General features: G+C 38.8%; 1 protein-coding gene across 1 annotated transcript; it reads right to left on the minus strand.

Moving 5' to 3' along the window:
- ddx10 (DEAD (Asp-Glu-Ala-Asp) box polypeptide 10) lies at positions 1 to 24,367 on the minus strand. Its single transcript, XM_073871261.1, has 18 exons — positions 24,079 to 24,367; positions 23,732 to 23,792; positions 23,519 to 23,651; positions 23,281 to 23,437; positions 23,081 to 23,201; positions 22,758 to 22,947; positions 22,541 to 22,667; positions 22,289 to 22,451; positions 22,124 to 22,211; positions 18,206 to 18,304; positions 17,581 to 17,668; positions 17,234 to 17,322; positions 15,207 to 15,537; positions 13,104 to 13,223; positions 12,857 to 13,024; positions 10,559 to 10,615; positions 4,608 to 4,774; positions 1 to 299 (listed from the first exon to the last, which is right to left on the minus strand). Exons 1-18 carry the CDS (start codon positions 24,265 to 24,267, stop codon positions 110 to 112), a joined length of 2,538 nt encoding a protein of 845 aa, XP_073727362.1. The 5' UTR covers positions 24,268 to 24,367; the 3' UTR covers positions 1 to 109.
- Between the last annotated feature and the right edge of the window lie 447 nt (positions 24,368 to 24,814).

Raw genomic sequence — 24,814 nt, forward strand, 5'->3', positions numbered from 1 at the left:
TCACATTCAAAATCAATTTAATTAAGAAAGAAAGATTTATATGACTTATAAACTCAACATACAGGTACTATGAACAAGTGTCCATTGCAGCTTCCAGATTTCAAACACACTAGCTGTGACTACCCAGTAAATGCAACACAAGTTGCTCATCTTCAGCCAGTGAGAGGCCAGTGTCCAAAGGAGTTACTGTGGGCTCATGTCTGGGCTTCTTTCTGACCACCGGTCTCTGCTGCACATCATCATCACCATCATCTTCATCACTGCTGAAACCTCTCTTTCTGCCATGGTCTGATGCATTGCTGCAAGATACAAAACAAGAGTTAATGCTCAGATATGAAACAGAAGACAATGTAAACCTTGAGATGGTGTTCAACCAAGGCATTTTGTTGGAAGTAGACCCGGCATTTTTGGTAATTTTCAGTAGCACAGTTATTTTGAGTTGTTTAATTATGGAAAGTGACACGGTTTCTCTAAGAGTTAGAAATCGCAGGTGCTAGACTTTGTTCACAGGAATTTTTATGCCTTCCTGGCTACTTTTCAAGGTCTTCTCAAGTTTCAAGTAATGAGGCCTACATAATAAGCATCAGCACATTCAAGTATTTGTGCTCAAATTACTCCATTAAACCAGCGCAACGACACATCGTCTACATGATTTTGGGAACTTGTCCAAAGCAGTTTTGGCAAAGCTCTTTAATACATGTTAAAACCACAAAGATCCCAGTATGATGACAGATCAGCACAACACTCAATAATCTAGGTCTTAAATGGTCCCAACTTAAATTAGTAGATTGGTTCATTAATGTGCACCCTAATGCTAATAAACACCACACTCTCTGGATAGTTTTTTTTTTACACATTTTGTGTTCATTTGTGTTAAAATAAATAAAAGTGACAACACAACAAAATGTGTTGCTTCAATAGTAACACAGAGATGTTATGCATTTAGTGTGTAGTCCCGAGTTAGTTTATCCCGAAATGACAATGTTATCATAAATTACACAATTTTATTATGAAGTGACGAGAACACTTTTGTGTGCAAGGAGAACAAAACGATTTTATTCAACAATTTGTTCTCCTCCTTAGTCAAGTCAGTGTGTGTTCACAAGCAGACTAAAGTCCAATTTATAGTCATGCGTAAGGGCTACGCCGTAGCTACGCCATAGGTTATCCGTAGCCTCTGCGTAGCCTGACGTGCACCTCACCAAATTTTTAACAGCGTGTCAGTTCTACGCGGACCGTAAGCACTGTGATTGGTCCACAGGAACCCCTCCCGATAGGTAAAAAAGGTATTTTCATTTGCGACGGTGAGAACAAAGATGGGCCACGTTGAGGAGTGATTTAACTGAAACTGCAACAAAAGCAGTGTTGGGGAAAGTTACTTTTAAAAGTAATGCATTACAATATTAAGTTACTCCCCCAAAAAGTAACTAATTGCGTTACTTAGTTACTTTTCATCGAAAGTAATACATTACTTTTAAGTTAGGTTTGCGTTACATTTACTTACTTGGCTGAGGTTTGATCTCTTTCAGGCCTTGCAGGTGTTTTTTATGACTGAGAAGTTCTGCATTCAGAAATTGCATATTTCCATCGCAAAAATGTCAAGCTCTGGCCTGCCATCTCGGTTTCTGACTCAAACTGTTCATGCTCAGACACGCACGCATATAGTGCGTGATTCGACGTGACTACATTTAGTTTAATTCAGTACATTATTTTTTTTAAATCAAATTAATTAAACTAAAAAGTAACTTGCATTACTATAAAAGTAACTTAAATATTAATGTGTACATTTATAAAGTAATGCGTTACTTTACTCGTTACTTCTGAAAAGTATTATTTTTACCTAATGCATGATACTTGTAGTGCGTTACCCCAACACTAAACAAAAGTCGCTGTTTATTTACGGACTACGTCTTTCTCTCATTTCGGCCCGGTGGCACACATGCCCGTTCGCGGATCCACTATTCTCCGAGATGCACTTAACGACCTTTTGTGCAGCATTTTTTTTGGACGACCTAGTTAAGGCGGTAGGGTTTCCCAGCTTAGGCGGGCTGCCCGAACTGCAAAGTGCTGCGGGAAACACTTTGAGCAGGTCACATCAGCAGCATGCGCCGTGGTCTGCCCGTGAACACGCACTGAATGACCAAGGAAAAGAACGAATTGTTGAATAAACTCATAAACTCAAGTGTTCTTGTCACTTCATAGTATTATTATTGAACTACTGATGGAACATGGACCTTTTTGGCGATGCCTTTCATTCTTTTCTGGGAAAAGGATTGTAAATCAAACCAAAGTCTATGGGACAACCACAAGCCTCCGGGTTTCGTCAAAAATATGTTCTGAAAACAATCGGAGGACTTGGTGTCTTAGAACAACACAGGAGCAAGTGATTCATGATAAAAAATTGTCATTTTGGGGTGAACTAACCCTTTAAAGGCTGGGGTATAATTTTTTTCCGCGCCCGGCTCTCGCGCGCACGCACGTGTCCGCGCAACTTTCCAAGTATACTCCCTGCGGCTACACGTGGATGGCCACGGTCAACACTATACGCAATACAAATTATTTCTTATTCAAATTATTACTCTACCAGGCCATCAGGGCAGCACTGATTTGACAACATTTACAGTACATTAAAACATTAGGATAGGTGAAGAAAAGTAGCTCATCCACCATTGCAAACAGAGTTTAGAACAAACAACAAGACAACAAAGAACAGAAATCAAACATTATGGAACGAACATGCTCCACAGCTTTCTGTTCTTGGAAGAAGTAAAAATTAAAGATAGTGTGTGTGCAAAATGCTGTTTATTTCCTTTGTATAATTGTTTGTAGTGGAGTGTCCTGTCTAAATATTTCACGCGCATGCGCTGTTGTACGCGGACTGTAGGCGCACTGTCCCTCGGACCCTCCTGATGATGAAAATTATGTCATGGGGACGGCGCGCATATGCGGACATCCCTAGTATACCTTTGGCTTAACACATCTGTCTTTAGAGTGCAGCCAGGTATGAAAAAAAGTATAAAAAGACAATTTTTTGGTGAACTATCCCTTTAAGGACTAGTGTGATTGCACCTAACTTCAAATCACTGACTCGGTATTATCAGATCGCTCCTATGAAGTCCAGGCCACACACCACTGCACCAGACGCATCAAAGTCTTTGAAAAGGTTACACGATGAAGCAGTAGGCTTAAAAGTTATTCCCTATGAGCGTCTTAATATTCTGGGCACAAAGCGGAGGCAGGGGCAGAGGTCAGACAGCGTCTATGGGATCCCATTAGATTTCAAGTGTGGTAGGTGGGGGATTCAGGACAGGATAAAAAGGAAGACATGTGCTGCAATGAGCGGAGAAAGGAAAGAGCTGAGGGTCAGTGACACCTTTGGCTCCGGTCCCAAACACAGAGCCTTCAATATGACGAGAGAGAGCGCCAAAGAAAGGGGAAGAACGAGAGATTTATCAGATTTACAACGCCGGAGCCTCTCCTGCATTCAGCAAGTGTAGCCATGCAGTAAACACCAAGCACGAAGTCATTAATCAGAGCCACTGCTGCTGTCTATGCGATATCACCTGCACCGCTACACCAAATCTTGAACACAAACTTTTTTAAATATCAGATCTGAATGATTGTCATGACCTTTGGGTGGTGCTAAAAGCTGCTGAATGTGCATTTTTCCAATGCGACTGAAAACTAAAATGGTACGAAAAATATGTGCGGTCTGATTCACAAACAAGCTGGTTTCTTTTCAATGAATAAAAACACTCAAAGCAGTAACTGAATTAATCTGACTGACCTACTAAACAACAATTCATTACTTTTTAATAGCACTTTTCTGTTCATTTAAAGTTGGCATGAACAAAGTGTGGAAACTGCATTTATTTATTTATGACAGATGAAAACACAGACTGCAAGAAACAAAAGAGAACAGGACAAGATGGACAAGATTTATAAATAGCATGACTGGAAAAGCCGTAGGAAGGATAAACATAATGTATGGTCTTACTCTTACTTTAAATCTGGATGTAATTATGCATTTTATAGATTATCTACATCTATCTAAAGGATGTGCGCGTAACACTGCCAAGGGGAAATGAATCAGCGTGAATCATTTTCCCTTGTAGAGGGATTCCACCTCCAAGTTAGCAATTCTGCAGTGAACTACAGTATAAAAAAGGACATTGGATCAGCATGCTTAAGCTTAATCGAACTTTACAAACTCAATGCACACAGAGAAAGCCGAGACTGTAATTAAGTATCAGAGGAATCAATTCCTCATTTCAAAATAATTAAAGTCTTGCAAAGTGGTGGCGGGCAGATTGGCTTGATTTACCAGTTTAACATTTTTCCATTAACTACAGCGAGACACAGTACGAAAAGTATACGCAAAATATTAGCATTTAATTTTAAGCTGTACATAATTAGATCTACAGTAAAGAAACTTCATATATCAGAAAATCAATATCTCAGTGCCGAAAACTCAATCAGATTTTATTGTGATGAATTTCAAAAGAAGAGATGTATTGCAGATGCCGCACCATGAGCTAGATGTTTTTTGACCTTTGAGAAAGCTGAAAGTCTTTCCTGCTGTTCACTAAAGCACATTTGCCAATTACCTGTCATCTTCATCTGAGGAATCCGAGTTGTGCACTTTGTCTGGGTCAGGTAGGGTGCTGGGGTCAAAATCTTCATCAGCCCCTGACAAATAGGCCACCGCTTCATCATCATCATCATCATCGTCGCCATCATCATCATTAGTAGTAGTAGCAGCTTTCTTTTTCTCCTGTGGGACAAACAAACATAACATTCCTCTTAGGACCTACTGTTCAAAGATTTTAAGAGGCAAAAAATACTTTTTGTGCTCACACAGCAACAATCTGATGTAGTAAGTGAAATATGTAGAGCAAAAAAAATTCATGTATTTTAATAAAATATATATTGTGCATTTAATGTGGTGCCATCAGCATTGACGCTGATTCTAAAATGATGGGTTCACTGCATGGTTCTCACTTTTTTTGTACCCCCTGTAGAGATTTTAAGTAAATAATTCCATCAATTAATAGCACACTTATATGTTTAACTTTTTAAAGTTTATCCATTTTAAAAGTTCATGTTCTTCCTGATCCTATTTTTTAAACTTTAGTTAGTGTGTAATGTTGCTGTTAGGGCATAAATAATACCTGTAAAATGATAAAGCTCAAAGTTCACTGCCAGATGATATATTTTTTTAACGGAACTGCCTTTCAAAGCCTACAGCGCATGGCCGGTTTGGACTACAGCCCTCTACTTCCTGATTCAATGACATTTTGACTAAACTCCGCCCCCAGGAATACGTCAGTCGCCTGCTTTGTCTCAAATGGCTCAGCTAAGCTAAGCTGCTGTTGAATCACAACACACTAAACAAACTACACAATCAGAACTCGATACGTATTTCTGAAGGAGGGACTTCATAAAAAAGAAAGACATCAGCCTGTTTTGAGGACAGTGCAAGCAGCGCTATACAGATAAGTAAACTGTGTAAAAAAATGACGCTTTTTTTAAACCTGAAACATGAACACATGTTATATTGCCCACTATAAACACAATCAAAGCTTCAAAAACACAGAAAGAACGTGACCTTTAAAATTTTTATCAGTGGTATTTTACATAGTTATTGTTATTATTACCTGTCATTAGACCTTTATCTGACAGCATATTTCCTTCATTGCTACATAAAAATGTATCTGTCGATTTTGCATGAGTTCTCTGATATATTGTAGTGTTGTGTAAGTCACATGACATGCAGAATAAATAAATAAAATATATATTTTTGATAATACATTTTTATTTTAAAATCATTTACTTACATTTTATTATTTAATTGTAATTAAGACAAATAAATAAATAAACAAATATCAACTCATGAACCCCCTGCAATTCCCCCACAGGTTTACTTTAAGAGTAAGCAAAGCTGTCAGAATTCAAAGGCCATATGCAAAACGTACAGCTTCCTTTTTTAAAACCATCATTGGTCCCAAGGTAACAAGGCGAGCTAAAAGTAAATGTATTTAAAAAACACCTATTTCGTTGCTAAAAACAATATTATTTTGTGTATTTGGTATAATACAATGTGTTTGTGTGGTTTATGGTTCACATTATTTCCACATACCATACATTATTGCTGCTCCTCTATGCTTTGCCTTTCTCAAACGCTCTGATTTGTTACAAAGCTCATCGATCTGAAAAGTGCTGTGTCCCCGATTGGCCAGCTTACAAATACATTGTGATTGGCCTGAATACCTCCAACATCAGCCGGTAATGTGACACTCTTAACCTTGTTTTGAAGATTAGCTCACAATGCAATGCTAACAGGAGTTTATATCGTCTTAACTACCTTATCAATATGGGCCGAATTGTTTGAATCATGGTTTAGTCAGTAGTAAATACTTTAAATATGAAAACATAAACTGCTTACAAGAAGCGGTAGGAATTATGTTAATGTCGGTCTTGTCTACATCACCAATCCCAGGAAGTAAACTGTTTCCTGCAATCTGTGTGTTTGTTGTAATCCAAGAAAAAAGATTTACATTGGAGATGATAACTCGCGTCATTGTTTACTTTTGCATATCATTAACATGTACTAATACACACTTACACACAAAAGGAAATGTAAAATCGTGAATCGAATAATAGGTGCTCTTTAAAATATTCAAAATCTTTTAAGAAACCTTTGTATGAGGTATTTTAGAAACCACCTACAGTTTCTAAAAAAGTATGTCTGCCTTTTCATCATCAGCATGCTAGATGTGATAAAAACAAAGGGTGAGAAATCGATTACATCGCTCTTTTGTTCTTTTGAAAGTTGCCAGAACCAAACACGACCAGCTTTAATTTCTCACCAGCCTGCTTTACCTCCACATCCCTCCTCTCTTCTTGTACCTTCAGGCAAGTTTCTTGATCCAGGTACAGTCTGTGTTGTGTGTGCTCACTTTTAGTGCATTTCTGCTATTCATTACGGTTTGTGTTCAGAGTACCCGTGGTCAAATATGTGTAATATCTTTCTCCTTTATTCATTGGTTGAAAACTCTGTAAATCTGTCCACATATCTACAGCACTATGCATATCTAAACCATGCATTTCTGTGCTTGGATACGATACGGGATCAAGCCTGGTAGAGGACACTCTGTATTCAGCTGTGTTTCTTTCTGTGTTGTAATCTAATCATGTTTTGCAAGATGCATTTGAAATTCAGCTGACAGATCGGTGTATTGAACACAGACTGAATGTGCAATGAATACCACCAGACAAACAGAACGGTCATAAGCGGAGGCAGTCAGTATCATTGGGTAAAAGCACAAATGTAAAACTTACATGCATTATACAAACATATGCAGAAACTGTCGAATTATTGTGGGCGAGAGGTGATAAACATTTACCCCGAACATTGCGTGTCGCAAATAATTCTCGCTCGCTATTCAAAACAGTCGATACATTCACATTCATTTGCATATACATTATCACTCAGGATGTCTGAATCCAAATATCCGCAGGGTTAAAGTGAATCATTTCACCATCTACTGAATCCGTTCATATTTTTGTGTAAAGAATGCTCTCATTACCCTCACTGGGGTGTGGGTGTGTGTGTGTGTGCACGCACACATGCCAATGAGGTCTTAAGCAAAACTTTGACATCTGTGTTACAGGCGACTGGTTGATCAATATGGGCTGTACGTTGACTAATGGTGATATATAGAGCGCTGGCTGGCAAATGGCTGATATAAAAGGGGAGACCAATATTCCAATTGCTTCCATTTTTCTAATTTTATTTTGATCAGCAAACTTAGTGCAGTTAGGGTTACATCAAGGTACATCAGAAACCTTGATGTATGAAAAGACAAACTTTGCATTTGGAGGACCAGATGTTGTACTACCACAAATCTCACTGATGACTCCCACTGTTTAACAAAAAGACTCTGAAGGCTCCATCCATTTCCTTAAACATCTAAAGAAAAAAAAACGGCACAACTGGCAGGAAATGAAGCAGCACTGCCATGTGTTAAAGCATATGCTGTCAAAAGAGCAATTCAATAGCGCTCTAAATTAATCTGGACCGCGTGTAACGCCGGACAGATCGACCACAAGTTAGGCTGTAAAGTCGTAGAAATGAGTGAATGGTGAAGAGTGCTGAGATTCATTGTTAGGGAGGTGATAAATAGTCCTCCGGTCCCGGACAGACCGCTGCATTGATCAAATGACAAATGAGAGAAGCCCAGCAGCTGCATTTCCATATGGATGCGCAGAGCACAATCCCCCAGCGACCACCGACACATGACAGCTGTCAGCGCCAAATGATGTGCTGTCTGCACGAGGAAAAGGCCAGAGATGGAGGAATCAGATCTGCTGTGACAGAATTCCTCAGGAAAAATCTTGACCTTACGGACCTCTGAAAACTTGCTTACTTCAAAAATTAATTGATCTAAATTGATCCTTTCTACAAAAATGTTCCCACTTAAGTTAATGTAAGCAAATAATAAAATAAAATGATGCTTTATCCTCAATATGACAGTGATGTGTGTCAGTCAAACTCATGCCCATTATCTATGTAAGGGATAATGTAGAGGCAGCTGGTTGTTGCATCACACGAAAGGGGCTTATTTTAACATAAAAACTGTACATTATCCTGCTTATTATACAGCTATTTACCCCAAGTAAGTTAAAGGAAAACACCACTGTTTTTTTATATTTTACTATGTTCTTACCTCAACTTAGACTTATTAATACATACCCATCTTTTTTCAATGCGTGCACTTAAATTTTGTACAGCGCATCGTGAATGTGTTAGCATTTAGCCTAGTCACATTCATTCCTTAGGATCCAAACGGATGAATTTAGAAGCCACCAAACATCATCACTCCTGACTACTCCCCCTCTCACTCAAACCTCCGTCAATATTACTGCGCCCGAGGTCTAAGTGCTGCAAACGAAGTGCTCATCCGCCCTACAATATAGTTCTCATTTTTATCGCCACGTTTTTTTTTGTGCCACCTTACTTACTTGTGTAACTACACATGTAACAGTCTTTAAAAAGGGAAAACTTGGAAGTATTTGGTGGCTTCCAAATTCATCCCTGTTTGGATCCTAAGGAACGAATGGGGCTAGGCTAAATGCTAACACATTCACGACGTGCTGTACAAAGATAAAGTGTACGCATTGAATAAAGATAAGTACGTATTAATTCCTCTTAGTTGAAGTAAGAACACAGTCAAACATTGAAAAACTGTAGTGTTTTCCTTTAAGGAACATTAAATATTGTTTTGAGATATATTATTTGCTCATTTTTAACGAATGCAGACCTTTCATGAGGAAAACACGTTTACTTTCGGTATTAAGATAAAACAAGATGTTCAAATTTCACAAACACACTATTTGGTTTATTCATTTGTGAATATAAAGTCATATATGTTATTAAAATACATATTTATATTTCATTTTTGTGTAATATTAAACTGCACCCGTCAGCATCCGGGTTACTGTGTGTTATTAGTTTTGAGTGGTTGTTATCTGGGAATAACAATCCTGGCCAATCAGAATCAAGAATTCCTACGTCGTGTAATAAAAAAACCCATTAACAAATCTTTTCTTGCATTTAGAATTGACATGGTTCATGCTAACCATGATTTGCTTTGTGTTTTAAATTTACCCTGTATGCAATATTTGGCAAATTGTTGGGCATATGTAGGTATATACAGTATAAGGGGCCATTCACACCAAAAGCGCTTTAAACGCTTAAAAAAGAGCAGTGCGACACGGCTTTTCATATTGCTAAGCAACCACCGAGTCAGCTGTCTTGTCAATCAAATATTGAAGCGTGAGTGCTCTTTTGCTGTTAACTGTCATATTAGCAGAAACTTTAAAAAGAGGACGCTTGCTCTGACCTTGTTTGAGGGTGAGAGGTGCACAAACACGCAGGAGAGAGTTAGCGAGTGGAGTCCGGTTCTTCAAAGCAACTGTAAACTTCCCTCACCACAACGTAAGGCCCGCCTCTCCACTCATTCGATTGGACAATGGAAAGACGCGAATGACGTCGGGCGCTTCTCCGCTCTCAGCACTCCTTCAAAAAGCGTGCGCGGCAGGCGGCAAAAAACCGCAAGGCGCTCGGCGCGCATAAACACCCATAGAATATCATTCAAAAAAGGCGCCTGCAACTGCCATAAACGCTTTTGGTGTGACTGGCCCCTAAGTATGCAGATACATGCGTGTGGCTAACTCGACAGAGCATGTGAGAAAAACATGGAGAAAAATATAAAGATTGTGATTAAGAGAACAAATCCCAAGCTGGAAAGGATTAATATTACTAGATGTGTGACACATACTGTATTGGCTTTTGAGGAGGAAAATCTATATTTCATCACAACCTAATGCATAAAAATCATTAATATACTGTAATTATAGTAACAATTTCTATTTTGGGAAAGGGATAAGTTAAAGACAACAAGCTAAACTTTGATCAGTTAAAGCGTGAGTGCATGATATGTTGGAAGACAAATCATCACGATGCTGGAGTGAGCACACACATACTGTACCATACCTCTTTATGCTGTTTGCTGGCCTCTCTTCGAGCTGCTTTCTCCTTCAGCCGTTTCTCCTACAATGAAAGAGAAGAAAGAGAGACAATAAACAGCTGCATCATCATCGGGATTTGGTCACGGAACAGTTTTACAGGCATATCAAACACAGCCATGCGGCACTACCTGAAATGATGTGACAGAGCCCAGGAAACGAGAGCACAATTTAACTTCAGCTCTGAGCATTTTCGATTCGAAGGGGTAAATAAACATGATAAATCTGATGTTTGCCTTGCATTGGTTTCAAATATAACTCTAAGCTTACCATACACAGAGCAGCCGTACTGCACGACACAACTATAAACTACCAGACATCTAACATTAGTGAAATATTATAAGGTGGCAGATTGAATGGAAATCAGAGAGCTAGGAGAGTACACTGAAACTGATGTCAAAAGCATTTCATTGGCTTTTCATTATTTTTTAAAATGTCAAACAATCCTTAATGAGGAAACAACCACTTTCTCACTTGAAAACGTATTGATTTCTGGCACTTGTTTTTGTACAAATCAAAGTAAGGCAGATACCCAATAGATACACCGTGAACTCTCCAGTATTGGAAAACTTACTTTAAAACTTTACTTTTAATTCCAAGTAATTTAATGAAAATTAATTTGTAATTTGGTTATAATGAAAATTAATTTATCTAGTCAATTATGAGAAAAAGCTTCCCTGCCAATGACGAGTATTTCAGGCTTTCCGCAATACCGCTATTATCCACCAGGTGGATAAGTTGCTTTTCCATACTATATCCATACTATGTACTTACTGTCTAACTACTACCTATCAACAATGAACCCTACCCTTAAACCCAACCCCATATTAATAATACATGCAGTTACCAATATTTAGTAAGGTAAGTTTACTGTAATTACACTGCAAGTACATAAACATTAAAATAATGCCATGCTACTGAAAAATAATGTTGTTTAGATGGATAGCATTGCTATTTTTAATTTGTTACAGTACTCTACAAAACTGTACTATGTATATGGGTTACTACACTTTTATATCCGCAAGACCACTGACATAAATAACACTCAACACAAGGCTGTAATAAGTCTCGGGAGGTCTAAAGTTAAACTTCACCGACTTGCTGACTTTGCACATGTGACACATACAGCAAAAGCCATCTGTTTTTTTAAAAGGCCCAGTTTATGAATTGTGCTGGACAGCATTGGAAATACTGTACTGCAGGAGAGTAATACAGACTCTAATAGTGAGAGTATATAAAACACAAAAGGCACAAGAGAGCCCAGTGTGACTGATGCAAGCATGTGCACATCGCTGATGGATTACAGGGCTAGCTGCCTCTCAATGTCACTGACAGCACCAAACACAAAATCAAAATTGATTACGATCCTCACACCTTTACAGAGACTTTCAACATTCTCTGGAAAAGTGCTGTCCATATGTTTATAAGTACAGCACCAGTCTGAATCTATGTGTGTCGAAAAACCTTGATAGCAAAGTCAAAATCATTGGTGGGTGCACTAAATTCAAAGGTAATTTATTAAATTGTTTGTGCAATTTTAAACACCTGGTGGCGCTAGAGCCTAGAACAAAATTTGCCACGAGGGAAATTGAGATCCACCCTAAACAGTTTGTCAAACATTACAAGCCTTCTCCAAATGGTGATGCCATAGATTCCAATTCAGATAAATAAGGGAAGACTATGAAGAAAACTAACGATAGACGCTTACAAACCTTGACCCCTAACTAATGTACTCCTGCCAAAAGCGTTTATCTGGAATAAAGAGATATGGCAAACAAAATTGAAAATAAAAAACATGGCGAGCTACACTATGATCGATGAAAAGAAAAACGAGAACTGTGTCAGACGTTAAATGAGGGATGTACAAGAAAATGCTCTCCACTGGAACAGTGTAAATGGTGCGATTTTGCCGGAGAGCAATCCTTTAAAAGCTTGTCCAATATCCAGAACTAAAGTAATAAGTCAAGAGCCCAATCTTTAATAGTGACGCCTGAAGCTTCAAGCCACGCTGCCTGCACAGGCATCTCAGCTATTTTCATCTGTCTGAACCTGCGAGAGCACCAGCCACAGGGCCAGAGTGTCTTCTAGTTTGCCCGTTGCCCTCAGCTCCTTCAATATTACTTTGATTTGAACACCTGGAGCTCAAAACAATGAATCAATGTTTTCTACGAAACACAGAACGAATAAGGATGCGTGAATGCAGCCCATAGATGTTATAGTTACTGGTTGATACTAAAAAGTACAAATCCAGCACAACCAGTCTCACCCTGTGTTTCTCCTTGATTTTACGCCGATACTCAAGCTTGTCGAATTCTTGGTCCTCTTTGCGGAGCCGTTCTTTGGCCACCTCTACGTTAATGCCGGACGTCTCCTCATCTACTTCCTCTTCATCTGGGATCATGGTTCTCTGCAGCGGAGGCCACTGCTGCAAAGCCTGCAAACAGATTATCCAGTTACCTTAAACAGATCCTTAACAAGCGGTTTATGACACACGTCTCATTAATCGCACAAACCTCTCCGTCATCGGTGAAGACCTTCTTCGTGTTCACCTTGAAGTTTCTTTTCTGGATTTTCTTTGCCTCCTTGACTTTGGACTCTTTCTGTTTCTTATTCCTCGCATTATCATCACTGTCCTGAAAAATAACCAAGTTTAAATATAATTTGTAAACATAGTGAGGCCAAGATTGAATGCACAGTACACCAGTAACATAAAAGTGGAGGAGATAAATCTTAAAGGCACAATAAGTAGGATTTACCCCCATCTAGTGGTGAAACTGTATTTTGCATTCAAACGAATAGTGCTCTTTAGCGCCTCGCTTTTCCAAATGCATGTTGCAACTACGGTAGCCGTTATGTAATCACTGATCTCCTGTTTCAGCTGGTTCACGTGTTCTGAATGAAAACGCGTTGGTAGTAGGGCTGGGCGAAATATATCGGAGGATTCTCATGCGTGTTTCATCCGTAAAGCCGGTTCCTTGATTAGAAGTAAATCGCCATCAGCTGCTTTCAGATGGAGCCGCCAAATCCACCCAAATCCACTTTGCATTATTATGTGGCATTCACACCAGACTCTGAAGCGGAAGTGATTTCAATGTTAAGTCAATGTGAAGACGCGTTGACTCGCGCCTGGAGGCGTTTGGCGCGGCGGGGAAGACACTTTTCCGCCTCATTCGCGCATCTAGTTCGTGCAAAAGGCGCGAATTGAGCGTTGTGCTTTTTGTGCATTTTGCGGTTCACGAAAATTTGTGGCTGACACTCGAGTTGAAAAATTTTAACTTTGGCGGAATTTCGCACCGCGTTAACCAATCAGGAGCCGGTAACTCTCTCGTTAAATGCAAAATCAACATCAGCCATCCTGCAAACAGACAACCCCTCCCAGAAGCAGCGGATTTTGTGTCTGATGCGCGTCAAATGTTTGCTTTTTCCGCGCGTCTGCTCCGCTCTACATGCGCGAATGCATTCAAACTGTTCAAGCGGCAAACTAGGCGTGGTAGACGCGACTTTGACGCCTGAAACGCGGTTGGTGTAAACGCAGCATTACACTGTCTGTTGAAGTCAAGATGGTCGCTGATATGATGTTTGAGATGTTAACGTGTTCATATCTTGAAGAAAACCTCTGGCACACGCACATTCAATTTTGACAGGTTGCAGTATGGAGAGTTTTTAAAGGATTATTTTAAGGAGAATAATCACAACCCGCTGACTGAACCATTTGATTATGCAGCCTCAAGACAAATGAGATTTTTGACATGACTCAAAGGTCCGCGTCTCTCAAACTTGCCAAGAAGTCATGCCAGCTCTGCCTCTGAGACATATTGGGCTGAGTCTTACATAATTTACTATGTCCTGATATCTGCAAGCTTACTGAAACAACAACATACTTTAAACACACAGCTTGAAAAGCAGCTACACCCTATTACAGTGCAATGGGTTTGGACAACTGAAACATTAAGAGTAGTACTATGCAAAAATTTAATATTCTCCATTATAGGGATGCACAATTTTGCATTTCTCATATCTCTCTTTATCGGCAACTTGCGAAAAATAGCTGCGCTCATCATTTTGTCATGTGCATGCAGAGCCTGCATGTCAACAATGTGCAGCAACAAACTGCGTAAAATAAAAAATAAATTGAAAATAAACGATGCATCCGAGAACCCCTTATGTGGACAAAACATAGTAATCCTGAAGATTTACTAATGCAGAACACTGCCATGCAATCTCAATTTCTAGTAAAATAAGGCCTTTAACTGTCCCACAGTGAGAAAAAAAGGTCATTAGCATTTTGCAGAGCCTTTTCTTTTGTTTCCTATTACCATAGAGCACAAAAGGCCCCACTACACAGAAAGATTGAGTCAATATTAATTTATATTGTATTTAAAAACCACAATATCCTTTAAAATTTCACCTCAGTTTCTACTAAAGAAAGAAAGAAATCAATAACTGTTTGAAACTATGTTAGGGTGAGTAAATGATGAAGTATATGGGTATGCAATCCCTTTAATAAAGCTGTAACAGAAGGTCCTCCCACCAATCCCCTATCAATGCCCATATAAAAGATTTAAAAGATAGGTGTCCATATGAATTTGGCCCACGTATTGTTTTTGCATATTTACCTCGTCTATCTGGCAGTCCTCGTTGACATTAAACACATCTTTCCGTTTAACCGTCAATAAGTCCAGATCTTCATCATCTTCTTCATTAAGGCCACAGAGCTGAATTCCAGGCTTCTTCACTTTCTCTTCCTCGTCATCATCATCATCTTCCTCCTCAGACTGAGAGAGGTCAGACTCAGGTTGTTCTCCCTTGAGCTGAGCTTTAAAAGTCTGCAGCTCATCTTCAGACTCATCTCCTGCAGCGCTGATTTCCTTCTGTACATCTCCGCTTCTTTGCTGCTGGGCCTTAGTGAGGAAGCGGACTCGTGGTGCCACCGCCAGACCTAGTGACCTGATTGAAATTTAACGGTAAACCACTATAAAAAATGACCAACAGTTAGTAGGGCTGGGTATAGATTCAGATGTTCCAGATCGATTCGGTTTCGATTCACCAGCTATCGCTTCAATTTCGATTCTTGGCTCGGTTTTCGATTCCGACTCTCGGGTTGATTTGTATACTCGATTTAGGGCTGCACAATTAATCAAAAAAGAATCACAATCGCGATTCATACACACATGCGATCTTCATTTTAAATGACGGCGATTCACTTGCATGTACAGTATTTCCGTGTATTCAGATGCTGCTTTCACGTGTTCAGTATTTACATTACAATCCAGGATGTTATAATATCAGTCAAACTTGCTAACACACTCATACAGGGTAAAACCAAACCCTATTCATTCACCAATCAGACCGATCGTTTCTCTCCTCTCTCATCTCATTTGCGGCGTTCCGCTGTCAGTCGTGTGACGTATAACAAAACCCTGATTCACATTTTAGCATGAATCGTGCAGCCCTAACTCGATTCTTGATTCAACTCAATGAATATAGATTTAACATTACTACAGCATTTCACCTCTGCATTACAAATCGTGCATATAGCTTTATTCTTGTTCACAACACTATCGCCATCGTCTTGCTAGCGAAATCTAAAATGCTTCCATACCTCTTACTTTTTATGTGAAGGTGGCATCAACGTCGACAAAGCACCTGAAACCGCCATTTTAAGCAATGAATGAATGAATGAATGAATGACAGGCTCGCCTCTCGCTCCTTGGCAACATCGCGCAAAAAAGTGGGGTGACATCTAGTGGAGAAGACTATTAATTAGGTTAAAGTTAATCTTACGTTCAATGTTTGCAGAAATAAATATGGGGGAAAAAAATCGATTCGTGGCCTTTGAGAAACAATTTTAAATCGACCACATAAAAACCCAGATTAATCGAAAAATGTATTTTTTTTTGCCCAGCCCTAACGGTTAGTATTACCGCATCATTTTTTTAATTACCGTTTAACCATACCAGTGTCATGGCTCGAAAAACCCTGTCCAGCATCAAATTTTAGCAATAATGTAGGACAAACACATGCATTCACGTCTGCTCCCATGTGTTTGTGATGACAGTGCTTCACTGACTGAATTTAAATCCAAACTATTTATACATTAAGGAAAACCTAGTTGTACGAACACATGTTTACAGATTCATCTTTTCTATTTATTTTCCATTAAATTATGTAATATGATGAGTTTAAAGCTCTTTTCTACTCTGTATGTTTCTTCCGCAATTGCTGTGAGTGCAGGTTTCATGCAGCTTACTCCTGGGTCATAAAGTACACCAGATTTCTCACAACATATGCAGATAGATGATGTGCTGATTTGTCCCGTGTTTATATGAAAATCTGATTTACTCGTGTTTTATCTGAACTAGATGACCCCAAATCTGCTATGATTAATGTTATTTATTTGATCTTTATGCGAACAAAAGTGTACTTACGTGTAAAATTAATTATACATTTGGTTTGCATCAGTACTTTTCTTTGACATTGTTCACAAAAAACGGATAATATTGATAATCGTGGTGATTTTGGCCAATATAAACATGATGTAAACTTTTCATACCGTTTAATCTCTAATAGAGTATGATTATTTATTTAAATGATGATGATCATTTAAAATACTAAATGCTGGTATTTCACAGCATCTACTCACATGGCATATTCTGGGAGTTTGAGCTGAAAAACATCAAAAACGTCTTTGTTCTTCATCAGATAGACAGAACGGAGGTAGGACACAAAACACTGCCATTGAGAAAGGAAAAGAAGAGAGAAATCATTAAAGAGGATCAAATCTGTAAACGTATTCCTGCTAAAACACATCACTGAGAGCACAGGCAAGTGTTTCATTGCAGAAATTTCACGATTACATTTCACCCTTCTCTCCATAATGAGTCTGACAAAGCTCAGCCCCGGGCATAAAGGAGACAATCAGATTATCCTGAAAGCCCAGTGTTACAGTATAACATCAACCTTCAACATAAGAGACGGCACTCTTCCTACCCTCTGCGCTCGCTCTTTCTGCTCCTTCTCCTGGGCCAGGAAGGCCTCCAACTTTTGCTGGACAGACACCAGCTTCTCTTGATTCACCCTGCATAACAAATCAAGAGACATGAAATCTCTATCTAGACTTGTATCTCAAACACAAGCCATTTAAATGTTAGCAGGTTATATATTTCTAGGAGACAAACAACAATAAATAAATGTTTGAATTTTCATGATAGATCAACTTAATATTACTTCAGCAAGTTTAGTATTCAACATTATGTGTGTCACATGTAGGTGACCAGCTATTTTGTTTCGCCGAATATAAAAAGATGATTATGTTGACTAATAGCAAACATAAACCCAGCCTCTGAGAAAATGCAGACATCGTTGATCACAATGATCCCATGATAACAGGCTCAGCATACATTCACAGCATGCGTATGACTTCCTCTATTCTTCATAGAAAACATTTATGCAGTTCACGCTGCAAAATGATGATAAATCATCATGAGGGGAAACAGGCTGGATGCCACACACTATGCAAATAAACCGATCAAACTAATCGCACATTCATATCAAAAGCCCACTTCTTTTCACCATTACAGTGTCTTGTATGCAATCACACAGTAGAGTCACTCACTGAATTTTGTTAATGGGAACTTTTTTCTCTTGGAGCTGTGCTAGCATTCCCTTCTCCTCGGAAGGCAAGAGGACGAGAAGAGCCTCACCTCCTTCCTTATATCTGCAGAGAGACCAAAAGGGACAGATCAGTCACATCATATCAGTTCAAACCTTATTGATTTAATTTTGAGCATAACAATAACAGAAATTTAGTTTTAGGGTACATTATTCTTTTAAAGGTCCAGTGTGGGATTTTTAGCGGCATCTAGTGGTGAATTTGCGAATTGCAACCAACAATTCAGTCCAAGGCTCACCCTTCAATTTCAAAACACATTGTGATGCTACGGTAGCCACCACAGGACAGACATGTCGTCGTCTGAGACAACGTAAGGACGAAACGTGCCAAATAGAGCAGTCTGTCTGTTTAAAGGGACACTCCACTTTTTTTGAAAATATGCTCATTTTCCAGCTCCCCTAGAGTTAAACATTTGATTCTTACCGTTTTGGAATCCATTCAGCTGATCTCTGGGTCGGGCCCTACCACTTTAAGCATAGCTTAGCACAATCCATTTAATCTGATCAGACCATTAGCGTGTGAAAATAGTCCCCTGCTATTGAAAGTAATCAAGGGGTCTGTTTTCAGGCAGTGCCTAATATCACTACGCCTGCTGCAGCCATGTTACAGCAGCAAAGTCCTTGATTATTACGAGTGTAGTAGCCAAATCTGCCTAGAAAATTGCAACTTTTAATTTTATGTCGGTCTTAGTACATGATGTAACTACAGAAGGATCAAGTAAAAAAAAAAAAAACGAATCTTTGGCCATTTTTTAGCTCGATGCTAATGGTCTAATCCGATTCAATGGATTGTGCTAAGCTATGCTAAAAGTGGTACCACCAGACCCGGAGATCAGCTGAATGGATTCCAAAACGATAAAATCAAATGTTTAACTCTAGGGGAGCTGAAAAATGAGCAGATTTTCAAAAAAGTAGAGTGTTCCTTTAAGGCTTTAAGGCTACTGCAGAAACATGATGGCGACTGTCTTGTAAGGAGATCTGCGGTGTATGTAGATAAAAACGGCTCATTCTAAAGTAATTAAAACAATACAGTTCATGTAACGTCTTTATATACCAGTGATAATATAGTTATGTATAATATATTGCATTTCTGTCAAGAGATCTTTATGATAGTTACACATTGGACCTTATATAGACAGAGGATTCTGCCGCAGTACAGTCGCAGCTGTACCTACACAAGAACATTTTTCTTTGTTTTTTACCAGCTCTGTGAGAGCTCCTGTTAAAGCTCGTGAACTTTCTGCTAAGGGTGGTGATCTATGAAGGGGAATTACTGCGAATATTGATTTTACACTGAAAGGCTGAGTATAAAGAGAAAAGGAGAGGAGGGCAGGTGTGTGCCGTCCTGTTTTAAGTTGTAGGAACATTTCCATTGCTAAACAGCTTCTATTAAAACATCAGATGCAAAAAATACAAATCTGTGACAGTTACTGGACAGCTGGGATTAACTATTAACTATTGGATTTTCAGTGAAAAGACTTCAGTAAAAAAGTGGAAAAAGCTAAAAAAAAAAAAGTAACTTAAATTAATATTAAGCATTTACAGAGCATTATTAGTGTTTCCATAAGCGTCACGATGGCTAGATTAAACTCCATCAGGTGATGAATAGCAAAGCAAATATGCCACCTAGTGTTACAGCAGAAAAACACTCCTGTATGCCAATGTCGAATTTCAGTTGGTTGTTGCAGTTACTAAGACCTTATTCACACTGTCAGTCCATATCCAATTTTGGTGCATATCCGATTGGAATCCAGTCACATTTAGAACGTGCAAATAGGCATGAGCCAGTTACCGGTTTCAAGGTATACTGAGGTTTTAAAAAGTCAAGGTTTCAAAACCACTAAAATGTTCTGTGATATCATTTACAAGGTATGTGTTTATACAAAATTCTTTAAATCATGAAGTCATGTAATTGATTTGATGTTTACATTTATTATATATTACGAAAAAAAATGATATGTTTTTTGAAAGTAAAAACCGCATGAAATCTATTTTTCTAATCCGTTTACAGCTTCATCCAGAGGTGGTTTGAAATCCGTTTCAAATCGCATTTCGTCTGACCGCTCTGATCGTATTTGTGTAGCTTTTTGGTTACATCATGCTTTCAGAATCAGGTCACATAAACGCAACCCCAGCGCAAACTTTGCAACAGTCCATTTCTAAAGAAATAATAGGCGTGTTTGATAAAAGGACATGTATTGGCGAATATATTTTCTACAACGTCAGACGTCGCGGCAGATCAGCATGCCAGCGCAACATCATTGTCATTGCCATAAAAACAGTGCAGATAATCCGGAAAACAGCAGAACGCTACAAGAAGCATAGATCGGATATAAACAGTTGTGATACACAGTTTGGACAGTGAGTCTGTCAAATCGGATATGCACCAAAATTGGATATGGACTGACAGGGTGAACAAGGTATAGAGGTAACCAAGTTCAATAAACCCAGTTGGGTGATTCTCGCAAAATTAGACTTATGAGGTGTCATGAAACATTTTTATTAAAAAAAGTAAATACTATCAAAATAAGAAGCATACAGTTACAAACATCTCTTTATGTACTATTTTGCACTTGATTTCAAATGACATCATACAACCCAATTTTGTTAGCCTGGTTAGCCAGACCTACATCAAGATGTAAGGTCTGGCAACTCTTCACACAAACGGCTCAATGCAAGGGGCGGGATATAAGGTTGTCCCTCAAAATGCCTCTGTACGCAATAGGATAGCGCTATGACCAATCAGAGCAACGAAGAAGGTGACGTATGAGTCCCCTGCGTTTCCCCACCAGTGGAGCTAATTGGTATATCAAACTTTTACCGTAACCAGTCGGCAAAACTCCAAACACATCTTTCTTGCTTAAAAAGGACTTCAGTAGGGTTATTTGCTCTTCTCTCAAAGAAAAACATAAGTCTAAGTCCTCCAGAGTCGCGGCCAAAGCCGCTTCAAAAGAAAGCTGTTCGCCAGCAGCAGCAGCCATTCTTTGTTTTCAAGTAGGAACCGTCGCAGGCAGCTCTGTCGTCATCATGTTAAGCCCGCCCCACAGACGCTACACACGATGTGATTGGCCTGACCAAATTTTGGTTTTTGGAGCTGTTAAGTGTATTGTGAGTGCCTAGACTAAACCCTGGCAGCAAATATATTTTGCGGCCGCTAGGGTGCGTCTAGATTTCTAGGCTACAATTTTGTTGTTTTTTCCACATTTAAAAGGAAATATTTCATTACCGCAACGTGTCCATGACTGGATTTGGGTTCTTTGACATGGAAATATTTATAATAAAAAAATTAAAAAAATAAAAAGCTTTAGTGCATGTTATACTAAACATTTACATTTAATGTGATATTTGGTGATCATTGGTAAATGTAGAGACAATAATAAGGAATATAAATGTGTTCAAGAAAAAAAGAATTCATCCTCCGCAACAAATTTCAATCATTGTTTAAGCCCTCAATAAACTAACATTTTCAAAAAAATTGTTGGAAGGGACAAAATAGACTGTGACACTCAAGATGGCTACCAAGTAAGAAGTTCTTATTTTTTCTCTCCAGATAAAAGTAAAAATTTTGTTTGTTATAATTCCTAGACAACTTTTTAGTTCTCATTACCGAAACATGAGTTTGTAAATCCATATATTTAATGTAATATCATGTTGCGGTAATGATAATTTTTGATAATGATAATCTAAAAAAATGTAATAATTCTATAGGAAATATTTTTCAATCCTATAAAAATAATGGTTATAATAAGTTCAGACCTTATATGTGCAAAAAAAATTGGCTTCAATGGCTTTTTAAACATTCTGATGCTGGACACCTTCTAAATCTGGATTTCGTGAGAATCACCCAGTTGTGCGGCAGTGTTATCTGGCTGTTCTCCCGACTCTATGAATGTATGTGTTTGCATCTTCAGGACAGTCAAACTGCAGCACCCAGTTTACTGCCGGGAAATCTAAAAACATAAAAGTGTACGATTATGAAAGTTCAAACTTGTCTTTTATGTTTAAAGTGTTAAACGCTCTGCATTACCGAGTCCCCTGGCAGCAATATCCGTTGCGAAGAGAACTGCAGCCGTTTTGCGGACAAAGTCGTTGTAAACCTCCACCCTTTTCATCTGCTGCTGTTTGCCATGCAAAGCGAGTACAGAGATACCTGGACGCAACCGGCAGAAGATCCGGAATAGATACTGAACCTGCAGATGAGCACCAATGCATATCAGCATGTCAGCATTGAACTACTAGAACTCATAATGCTTGTCAAATGCAAAAGTGTTGCATGTACCTCTTTACAGCAAGCAAAAAAGACTATGATCTTTTTCTGAAGATGACTCCTCAAAAACGAAAATAGCATGTTGACCTTCTGGTGAAGCTCACAGACCACATAGTTCTGTTCCAGAGTAGCAGGTGTACTGCAGAGAAGATCAGTTTATAAGCTCTGAATGTCCACGCACTTGACATTATTAACCAAATAATGTAAAATTGCGAAATGCTGATCTTACCTGAACTTGGCCTGCTCATGGACCGACACATATTCTGGGTCCTTCAAGCTTAGCCTGGCCAAATCTTTGACAGATCTGGTCTGAGTGGCAGAGAAGAGAAGGGTCTGACGTGTTTTCGGGAGGTTTTCCACAATGGCATTGAGCGTGTCTGCAAATCCCATGTCAAGAATCCTATCAGCTTCATCCAGAACTGTACAAATAGAGGGATCATCTTTTGTCAGGATGGCATTTCACAAATTCATCATCTAGTCTTCCAAAAGTAGCACTGTAGTCAGCACACATATTCATAGCCCAATTACAATATAGTAGGTTTGTTATCCTACCAAGCATGTGCAAGTTTGATGCATGAAATGTTGCATTTTCATCCATGTGCTGCAGTAGACGTCCTGGTGTGCAGATGATGATATTTGTGCGATGGATCTTCTCCGATTCATCCTTTAGGTCCTGTTATGGCAACAAAGCTCTCAACGTCAATTAAAATGCAATAAACTCACAAATGATGTACAAGCAACGAGTGACACACCTTGCCACCGATTATAAGTCCAGCAGAAAATTCATGGTTCTTGCCGACTTTCCTCAACACCTCGAAGGTCTGATAGGCCAGTTCTCGTGTGGGGGAGATAATGAGAGCACCCAGGCCATCCATCGCAGTCCACTGTTCACGGTACAAGCACTCCAAAACTGGAGGAGACAATTACAGATGAAATTAATCAAACCAATTTTGTACTTTTACAATATCATATCTTTGAGGTGTTTTACTCACTGGAATGAGAAAAGCCAAGGTCTTTCCTGAGCCTGTCTTTGCAGCACCAAGGACATCTTTGCCTCGCAACGCAAAGCCAATCGTTTGTTTCTGAATCTCTGTGGGTTGCCTGTACTGAGCTTCAAGAAGAGCTGATGAAATGATAAATAGCATTATTAAGATTATAAAACTTTATAAAGCAGGTTTTACTTGTGCCAAAAACAAAACAAACCTCTCAGTGTCTTCTTTGAAAGTGGAAAATCAGAGAACTTCACAGCCTCTTTGGCATTAATCTAAAAAAACAACAGCAAATGATGTCAAAAATTGTCCTTGAGCGATGTTTTAGTAATTTTAATGCTCACAAAACGCTAACATGTCTTACAAAACGTCAAAGCTGAATTTGACATCAACAAGAACTATGTTTCACACAGTAACCTCATGCAGTTAATATTACTGATCGATCTGTCATACTGAATCAGATAACAAAACATTACATCAAAACAGGCGACTACATCTATACAATCTTTAAAAACACTTATGAGACTTTAAACAGGTGATATACGATGATTTCAGACTCACCTCCGAGTATTTATTCACCAGTTTCTGTATGTTTTCTCTCTCGATCTCCGACTCGCTTTTCTTTTTAGTATGTTTTTTCTCTTGTTTCACCCGGGTCTTCGTTTTATTATACTTCTTCTTCCATTTCTCAAAATTCTTAACAGGGTCATCTGTAACTGTATTCTTCTCCTTATTCTTTTTACCTCGCATTTTCACTCTGTAAGACTGTAAAATGCAGGACTACGACAACAACACGTGAACGTTTTCTTCGGTGGATCGGTTAACTTCTCCGACTCCAAGTCAGTGAATCGGCGCCACCTAACGACCCGGAGAGACGTTTACTGTACAGCATAGTAAAAATGATTATGGGGTGGTTTCCCGGACAGAGATTCGTTTAAACCAGGACTAGGCCTTAGTTTAATTAGGAAATATAACTAGTTTTAACAAACATGTCTTACTAAAAACATGACTTGCGTGCATTTTGAGGCAAAACAAAGGGCACTAATGTATTTTAAGATATGTCAGTGCAAATTGTTTACAGTTTGGACAGATCTTAGATTTATTTTAGACCAGGACTAGTCTTATCCCTGTCAGGGAAACCTCCCTAAAGTGATGTTTAAAAGGATAGTTTACCCCAAAATGAAAATTCTGTCATCATTTACTCACCCCCATGTTGTTATAAACCTGCATAAATTTTGTTGTTCTAATGAACACAAAGGAAGATATTTTCAGAAATGTTTGTAACCAAACCATTTGT

This window comes from Misgurnus anguillicaudatus, chromosome 9, assembly GCF_027580225.2.
Source record: "Misgurnus anguillicaudatus chromosome 9, ASM2758022v2, whole genome shotgun sequence".
Taxonomy (NCBI): domain Eukaryota; kingdom Metazoa; phylum Chordata; class Actinopteri; order Cypriniformes; family Cobitidae; genus Misgurnus; species Misgurnus anguillicaudatus.

Bases quoted from the DNA above. Each gene is read 5' to 3' on its own strand.
- ddx10 (XM_073871261.1), bottom strand. From the start codon at position 24,267: ATGCGAGGTAAAAAGAATAAGGAGAAGAATACAGTTACAGATGACCCT. The intron at 22,668-22,757 runs GTAAGATCAGCA...TCTTCTCTGCAG, and splicing joins CATGAGCAGGCCAAGTTCAG to TACACCTGCTACTCTGGAAC. The intron at 17,669-18,205 runs GTGAGTGACTCT...TTTGTTATGCAG, and splicing joins GTTCCCATTAACAAAATTCA to GGTGAATCAAGAGAAGCTGG.